At 39.9% G+C, this 9,626-nt stretch overlaps 1 protein-coding gene across 3 annotated transcripts in view; it reads left to right on the top strand.

The window, feature by feature from the left end:
- Positions 1–8,105: 8,105 nt before the first annotated feature.
- The window catches only part of LOC137788845 (holocytochrome c-type synthase-like), a 5,908-nt gene continuing 4,387 nt past the window's right edge, over positions 8,106–9,626 (top strand). Inside the window, exons 1-3 of one of the 3 annotated variants that reach the window (XM_068581973.1) lie at positions 8,106–8,312; positions 9,343–9,452; positions 9,550–9,597. In XM_068581973.1, the coding sequence (XP_068438074.1) occupies positions 8,179–8,312; positions 9,343–9,452; positions 9,550–9,597 (292 nt within the window). In that variant the 5' untranslated portion in view covers positions 8,106–8,178. Of the gene's footprint in view, positions 8,318–9,337; positions 9,453–9,549; positions 9,598–9,626 lie in introns of all 3 variants that reach the window. The other 2 variants (XM_068581974.1, XM_068581975.1) reach the window with 2 other exon arrangements.

Genomic DNA, 9,626 nt, shown 5'->3' with positions numbered 1-9,626 from the left:
ATCATTCGCATTTGCAGTCTGATCATGAATGCAGTCAATGTTTATGTGGTGCTCCACTGCCTCCAACTGGAACCAAAAACAATATTATTTACTATGACAGTTACTTTTATATAGTATGTCTACTTTCATATGATCAACCACAACTACAGATGATGTATTTTTAGAAAATGCATTTGTGACAGTCCTCAACCTACTACATTGGTTTAAATGTATCATAGCAGATGCCATCAGCAGTCTGCCTGTTAAAATTATCCAGTGTAGCAAATAGTACATCTTGCCACAGAGTTGTTACCCTCTGTTTGAAAAACATCTATAAAAAGACACTGTTGAGACCACAATTACCAGTTCTGCTCTGGATGTGGCTATATCTACACTGCTACTGCATACATATGGATACATGTCCTAGTGGAAAACAATCTAACTTATTTGTTCAGTGTGTAGATCGCGGGCAGTACAAGATGAATGCTTGTTGTATTCATGTCTTGCTTCTGGACTGGTTGCCTAATTTAGGAGATGACTTTCATGATCACTTTTTGACTGCAATAAAAATTCCTTCACTGCAGCATTTACTTATTGTTTTTTGTGCGTCATTTACAGTCATTTGGAACATTTTGTCAGTTTCCCTTTCTACTTATCTCCGTACAGCTGCCAAGCGTTAGCTATTAGCTTAGCTTGTTTGAGTAGCGCACTGTAGAGCACAGGGTAGAGGGCTTTATCTGAGCCTGTTTGATGAAAGCAGTTGACTGCTGCTGCTGGATACAAGGTTAATGAGTGCTGAAATTTAACTAAACAAAAGTATCAGGCCTTTAAACACACAAATTGAGCTGAAAGATGCTCTAAGTCTCAACGAAACCTGCAGAGTTGGTTATGATTCTGTAGATTTGACATTACAAGTGACGCCTTTTATGTGACCCATTGGCTATTGGCTGAAGATGATTTAGTTTTGTATTAGCTAACAAATAAACTGTTGACAAAGGTGGACTGGCTACTTATGAATTCATGCAGTTGCAGGCAGTGTCTCTCATACCCAACTCTATTCTCCTGTCTCAAATTGCTAATCTGAGGTTTTTTTTTAAATCTTTAATGTGTTTATTACCGTTCTACTGTTGATACATATTACTTGATTCTTTTTATCTTATTACTTGTGAGCAGTGCTGCTGTAATCCTGTAATTTCCCCACTGAGGGACTAATGAAGGATTATTTTATCTTGTTTTATCTTATCACGTCACCTTGACAACATCAAAATATGGAATGTAGAACTGTGGGTCCTTATTTCACATCTTTAAATGCCTGATTTGGGGTATCTTCCAGGTTCTTGTCTTAAGCGATGAAAGGTAAGCCCAACTGTTGTATAATTAATTTACACAAAACAACATGATGAAGCAAAGTTAAAAGACATGATTTAATAGGTGTGTTCACGTCACAAAGCTATAAGTTGTGGGTAATTCTCTCAGGCAAAGTCTGTGGAGGTGCAGACTTACGGAATGTTTACATAAAGGTCTCTAAATATCTGCAAAAGAGCCTTCATACACTTGACAATGTGACAGTGGGACAGCCTTAAACAAGTTGCTCACCAAAGTTGCCCAAGCGACGAGCGCTGCAATTCCTCAAACGGCCACTTGAAGCTGGCTTCAAAAGCGAGCAGAAATAAACATGTTTCCAGCCAGCCTTTTTTGGTCTCTATTGCTAATATCTCTGTTCATAATGACTCAGGATGTGATGTTTTATACATTCTACAGTGTGTATATTAGGCTTAATGGCCGGCGCATTACAGAGGAAATCTTGGCCAGGATATTCGCCGGCTTCCCCCATGGCTAAATTGTCATCAGATAGTCGATGGGTTCTGAGATTGTCCAAACTTTGACAGTCTTCTACTCTTCTCTTGGTTTGTGGGTGTCCACTTTTTAGTTTTAGTTTTCCCTCAAATCCACAATAATTATGGTGAAAAGCTGTGCCCATATTGTCATTGCATTGCAACAGTTGCTGTGATTCTGCACCATTGCCCCACAGCCAAACCTTAGTCCTCAGGCCTGCCCTCCACAGACGGCACAGAAACTGTAATTTCCAACTAAAACTGGGAAGATCCAAACCACAGGACAAAAAAATCCAATTTTGAATAAACAACCCTGAAATAATCCAGATACTCAATTTAAACAAATGTTTTTTTGTTTTTTTCTTTGTTCCAGTGGAGGCCAGTGGGTGGGATGCTGAGTTTGGATGAGTGGAGAAACTTTTGTCAATGTGTAATTTTCCAGTGAAACCTATTCAGAGCTCCATTTGTATTTCAATAGAAAAATGTGTTTTGATATTTTCATATGACTCTTCTCAATGTGCATTATGAAAGAGAGGTGTGACTAGGACTTGCAGGAAACTCTGATACCACGCTGCTGGAGAGACCCACGACATGTTGCTGGACCTGCGGGACAGCTCGGAGGCACAGGAAAAACATGAACCAGGACTGCTCAGGGCAGACTGTTCAGAACCCTTCTGCTGTGAAAATGTGAGGTTTTCTAATGGGAATTTGGTGCCCCGAAACACTACCACCGTTAGGAACGCCAAAATCAACACAAAATCAAAGTTCCTGGTAGTAAATGTGACTGCAAAAAATGTATTGTGGTCACTAGAGTTTTGGACACCAATGAAAGGTGACTGACCAAGTAATGTAACCTTAGAACAGACAATACCTAACTAAGTATAATGGGACAGAACAGTCCTGCACCTTTTTCCTGCCTCACACCTGTTGGCCCATTTGACTGTCAGTTACTTCCATTTGGACTTGCTACAAATGGCAGTAAGTTATATATGGTTTGCCTTTCTGGCATTCACTCTGCCAAACATTTTTACATACAATGCAGGCCAATACTAATTTTCTCGCACTACTGTGCTCCTTTAGTATTTCAGTGTCCTTTCGGAAAGGCCAGCTTGTGTACATACAGACTCCAGTGGAGTTTCTCCAAGAGAAACATACAAGCTTGTTTCCTCATGTGTCTGATTATAGCCAGAGTGTGGGGGTTAACAATAACAGAAGAAAAGACAAACTGAGGAAAGGGAACATCTTAAAAACAGCAAGCTAAAAAAAAACATATTCATCAACAGTTCAGGACCAGCTGGAGATTTACTGGAATTAATCAGGGGTACAAAGCATAGGGAAACAAAAGTCTGAAATGCTGGCCAAAATGAGGCCAGGTGAAGACTAACAAATCCCAAGTTTACTCAGGTAAATTCCAGATGAAGACTAAAAAGACTAAGTCAAAACGGTGTGTATAGTTGCCACATTCATGACTGGCTTTAAATTGCCCTGTAACAGGTGTATACATGTTCCTTTGGGTTGCTAAAAACCCATGAACAATGCTTCAGAACACTAAATTAAAGCATATGGAGCGTCCCGTAAGCATATGGCAGCTGTGTGTGTGAGTGAACACAGTGTGTTCAGAGGTAATTATAAAAAAAAAATTGACTACAATAACAACACAGCAATATGTATCACAGCTGTGGGGAAATTACAATCAGGCATGGGACCATGAGAATATACATTCATAAATAGATTCAATGGACTGCGCCTCAACTTTTACAACCCCGGGACACACACATTTAGTGGATTTTCTTCAGATCTCTTAGGCAATGTGGCAACATGAGATGATTTCATTCCTGGCACTGTCTTGCCGCATGTGTCTTGTATATGTGCCGCGGTTCCGGAAGCAATTAGGAAACCCTTCCGCATCAGTATGTTCAACATGAATGAAGCGAATTGTCTAAAAAGCCAGGTTTCATATAATTGAGTCTGGCATTACGTTTCACATACTTTAATGAATTGCAGCCTGGGCGGTTTTCAGGGATTTGGTCTATGATTGAAATGTTTATTCAGGCCTTAACGATTAAAAAAAGTAAAGGTACGATGAAAACGTCAACTGTTGTTTGATGGCAAAGGGTTCAGATAGCATTTATCTTAAATATTACAACTCTGCAACAAACAGCCGTACCACTTTCACCCCAAACACTTGGAAGTGACTGTTGCTGTGGTTGGAGTTCCACTCCAGGTGCAACAAGAACTCAGAATAATGACACACAAACAACTAAGAGAGCCAAACCCAAAGCAATATCCATTGGCATTGAAGTGATGTCAAGCCGGTTGTCAGTGTAGGTGTTCTCAACCACAAAGATACAAATGCAAAATAGAGTGATGGATTGCAAGCATTTTAAACATTGTGGGAAATTCTTAGAAAAGTAGGAAAACAAACAATCAAGGTTTAACAAGGTGGTAAACTCTGGGATAAAACTCATAGAATGTGTTGATCAGTTGTGGTCACCTGATTGATTCATTGTAAATTAGTTTGGCATCACTATAAGCAACATCCAATTATAAGGACTTTGAACCTTTTAATGGTATCATCTAGTGAGAAATAAAAGCAATGGACTTATTATTATTATTGTTTATTTGAATAATTCTGTGAGGCTTTTGATATAAACGTATTGCTTACTTTCCTGGGGCACTAAAAACAACAAAAAAGAAAGAAAAAGAAACACAAGAATTACAATAGATGATTAAATAAGGTTTGGACTTGGAAAAACAACATTGAGCAAAATTAAATACAAATCAAATCTAAACAGCTTTTCATGAAATAATGTCAACAAACCTCCATATGTCAAGGTCAAAGGTCACATTGGGGGGTGCTCGCAGGTACAGGTGGGAGTTGTTTTTTTTTCTTTTTAAAAAAAATCCAATTTGAATTACATGGGATGCATACTATGGTCTTAGTGTCTTATCTGTGTTTCCAGAGTTAATGTAAAAATAAAGAAAAGTACATTTAATTCTGCTTAGGTAAGTGACGTGACAAAATAGGTCAGATGGTCACACAGACCAGCGAGACCACAGCAAATAGGTAGCAAACTGTAGCGTAGCTCAGATCCTGCTACGGCGTAGCAGGATCGCGGACTGGTGTTATTGTATATTCCGCGGTGTATAGCCTTAAAGAAAGTGCCCAAGATGTTGTCGAGTCCTGGGGTATTTCTCCCACATTTCTTCAAAAATGCGCCAGGCACACCAAGAGGCATTTCGATGAGTTATGCGAGGATGAGAGGCTGTTGGATCCCGAGGAACACTTAAAGTGTTAGTGTTTTACCAGACTGTAGACATAGCCATTACACAGGTCACCTGTAAGTTCAGTAGAATGCAACAGGTGGCAAGGAGGTTTGGGTTCCTTCGCCCATGAGAACTCCTGCCAAAGTCAGACAATAATATGTACCAGTCAGCGAGTGCCCTTGCTGAGCAATACTCTGACGACTTATCTGCGGACTTCCCAGACCAGGTGCTCGCCTTGAGACAGGCGTTAGAGTTCGCCATCAGGGAAATAAATAATGGCTCAATTTATGATTTAGCGAACACGCTAATAATGAAACACAACTCCATACTATCAAGTTTGCCTGATGTAGCCATGGCCATCAAATTATTTCTGACTATACCCGTGACTGTCGCAAGCGCTGAAAGGTCATTTTCCAAGCTAAACTGATCAAAACACATCTCAGAAGCTCCATGACACGAGTGAGGCTGTCAGGTCTGGCCAGCCTTAGCATAGAGAATAAACATGCGCGCACTTCAAATTTAAAAAGACTTTGCACACAGATTTGCTAAAAGACGCACACATGTGTATTCACCAGCAAACCTGTAGAAAATAGCCTATCGGTGTATCGACTATATGTAGGCATATTTGTTATGTTGTTGTAACATATGTTCTGTTTGAGCGGTTGGAATACATTTGTTCTCTGTTTGAGCTGTTTTTTTTATGATTGAATAAATTTCCCTCAAAAGAAAAGCTTGAGTTTTGATATTTTGCATTTATTATACGGCTCTTCAGAATGTTCCAAAAAGTTCAGTTGATCTCATCGGGGTCCTGTTCGTCCTGTCGGGATTTATCTTTGGATAATGACCGCCGGACAATACATTATCCCTTATATATGGGGAATGGGCTCTCAGGGTTATTCTGCGGGGGGGGGGGGGGGGGCTCATGTCTTTTCCTTATGGTGGTGCTTCTGAGGACCTTTATTTGAGACCTCTTCAGCCCTATTCTGAGTCTGCTGGGTCCCCGATCCAGTGAAGTGGTGGTACATAGGAGAATGGGGCTAAGCTCTCATCCCTGATGGGGATCATGTCTCAACCTATGTGGGACACTCTGGCAGCCCCATGCAGCTCCTTCAGTGACGGGCTGCTTCATCCGCTGTGTGTTAGCCACACAGGCATCCAGCTGCAATATCAATACCACTGTGCAATAACAATGTTCTACGCAATATCAAACTGTCATTATTTCACATGTTCAATAATACAAGCTCAATCATTCAGTCAGCCTATACAACTATATTTAGTTTTTTTACTGGTACGTACAAATTGGCAATACTTGTTTAGTTTTTCAATGATGCTTCTTGTTGTCACACTATCAGCTTCAAAGTATTACTCCAGATTTTCCCACTGCCATTCAATGCAAATCAATTCATTGCATATTGTAAGTAACTGAATGTGTGCTTTAGTTAGAAACTGTTTGGCAATCAATTTAGTTGTTTTTTGTTGCACGTTTTGGTCTGCCATAAGCAAAATGTATTTGTTTTCATGTTTTGGTGTAAGGTGCTTTTATTTTGAAGAATTACTGTTAAACCGGAAGTCAGAGTGCGCCGTTTAACGCTAAAAAGAAGTTTGTAACGGTGATACAGAATGTTTAAGAAACGGTTTTAGCACTCCTCTGAAGAGGAACAAGTTCTTACGTTAGTTTTTTAGTGATTAATTTTATTTTGTAAGGAATAAGGACATTTAAAAAATCATCAGTTAAAGTCCAAGACCATCTGTCAGAGGAGTACGCTACAAATATTGGCATAGTAATAAAAGAATGAGAAGAAAAAAATACAATGTTGCCAGAGCATCAAAATACAAAAGTACACAACCATATTATTATGAACATTAACACAATATTGCGATCGTTATATACATGATCACGTTTATCTAACCTTAAAATATTGCATTTCCATGATAACGCTAAGCTTAACTGGACAACTGGATAACCAAAGCCACCACAGGATGAACTGCATTTTTTAACTCACAGAGTGACATAATATAAAGTGGGATTTAGTCATGGTACTAAAAAACATGATACATTTTAATCCAGTCATTCCAGTAAAATATCCATTGTGGGACTATTAGGGCTAGTGAAAAGGGTTGTTTCATATTTTATTCACACATGTAGGTCTATGTGCTTCCTGTCGTGTATTTATGTGTTGTATTCTATTGCAACGTACAGTGTTGAACTATATTGTTTGCTCTGCTGTATAGTATGCTATATTGTAGCATTGTGCTGATAATACACCACTAAATTGTAATAACCTGACCAGGAACGACAGACTATAGCTCTCCAACTAACTGAGCATTCTTATAAACTATAAAGTTGCGTTTTTAGGCTTTAACCCCAGGAATAGTAGAGCGGTTTGTAAAACAATCTTTAGTAACCTACAGGCACTAAACACATCATGAGATGAGAGTATATATCAAATCTACAACCCCGTTTTAATATATATATATATATATATATATATATATATATATATATATATATATATATATATATATATATATATATATGTGCTTTAGTTATATATATATATATATATATATATATATATATATATATATATATATATATATATATATATATATATATATGTATATATATATATATATATGTATATATATATATATATATATATATATGTATATATATATATGAGGATATATCCCCTCATCATCTAAGCCCATATGGGCTCATGGCGTATAAGGAAGAGGACCACTGCGCGGTTACAGCTCGGTTCTTCGAGATGAGCCAGCTACACATACACGCATTTCTTTATACATGAAATCCAAACATGATCTGTAAACTACAAGTCGTCTAAAGATCTGAACTAACAGGAAGTATTTTTTCTGTAACTTCCTGTTCATACTTTGAAGGCAGTTGAAAACTGTCCTACTTCATGGCAGTTTTTAATAAACGCCTCCCGCAGCGGCCGCCTGCTCGGTCCGTGTACGTTTATTCGTTTGTTTTGAACGATAAAACAAACGAACAAAACGTACACGGACCCTGCTCTTGTCTGGATTTCAGGCGAGTAGCAACTCTAAGAACGAGTGATCGCCAGCGTGTTACCGAATGTGTATGTCGTGTGGTCGAAAACAGCGTGATGACGTATTTGGTTTACGCACACACACTCGTAACCCACGGTGGCGTGTCCTGTTCGTTGACATTGGGATACAAGGACGCCTCTCTGCCGACTCCTCTTCTAGGTACAGTAGGTATCTCTCGCGCGTATTGCGCTCCCACCGTTAGACCGAGAGTAAAAGAAGAAGCTAAAGATGAACGTGCTTTTTTAAAAGGGCGGGAGAGTAATACAATAATACATGTAGGGCTAACGTTAGCATAGCTGCTACGTAGCTCACGGTGAATGGAAGGTCTGGGGGAACTGTCACCTAGCGTCACCAAATTAGCTTTGACGCTAATGCTCACCGTGAGGTTAATCAAGGATAACTTATGGGAGGATCAAATGTCAGGCTGGCCAGCCCTTCTGACGGCCTTCTAGCTGGCGACTGGAGTTCACTTCATAAAGTATTCTTTCGACTGAACTACGTTACGTTAAGGGCGAATTATACTCTTCCAACTACAACTGCGGCTGGCCACGCAGTTGGATCGACGGACTCGTTTTGGTTTATAGTTCCCGTGCCTTTTCCATACGTCATAACAGTAGGTGGCGCAACGACCATAAAGTCGACCTGCACACCGACGTTTACCGATATCTCTCTCCAGGAATTCTCCGCCATCTGCGTGTCCTTACACTCCGTCAAAGACAGGTTTTATAAAGGCTCGTATTTGCGAACGGCTCGCGTAGCTTTGTCGGATAGTCAGAAATTGTGGGTGTATAATTCAGCCTCATGATGCATGGTACCATTATTCCTTTCAGTGCGAACCGGTTTCAACAAAAACTTTGCTCTGATAACTGGCCAGATAAATGAAGACGGTAATCAGCTCCCATAGTTTGTCAGGGAGGTGCTTTATGTAGAGCCAGATACATAAATCCTTTACGTATCGATGTGGCTACATCGTTGATCAGAAGTGTTGCCGTGTCATACAGGCTGTACTACGTGTTTCTGTTTTCCCTAAATCCTTGACATTGGGATTATGTTAAAGCAACTGGGCCAGTTTTTGCTGCAGACTACATCCAGTTAGCTTGCTACTGTGATTAGCCATACGTGTGTGTGTGTGTGTGTGTGTGTGTGTGTGTGTGTGTGTGTGTGTGTGTGTCCACATCTGACAGGGCAGGATGGGAGCCTCCTTGTCCACACCTGCTGCTTCTACAGTCTGGGCAGAGGGCATAATGGCCTCCCCTCCTCAGGGCTGCCCCATGCACCAAGAAGCCCCACCTGTCAAAGGTGCTAACACTAGTTCTGTTTTATTTTATTTTATTTTATTTTTTTGCAAAAGTTGGTGAAATTGTGTTAACATGTTGCTTGTATCTGCTTCTCTTAGTGTCTCCACCTGCAGAGTGCCCCATGCATCAAGCTCAGCCTGTGAAAGGTATGCCTCTTAAAGTCCATGCTGGCCTG

This window comes from Clinocottus analis, unplaced genomic scaffold (genome assembly GCF_023055335.1).
Source record: "Clinocottus analis isolate CAN_PGR_092001 unplaced genomic scaffold, fCliAna1.0.p SCAF_18, whole genome shotgun sequence".
Lineage (NCBI taxonomy): Eukaryota > Metazoa > Chordata > Actinopteri > Perciformes > Cottidae > Clinocottus > Clinocottus analis.
This window is presented reverse-complemented; position numbering and strand designations above follow the sequence as displayed.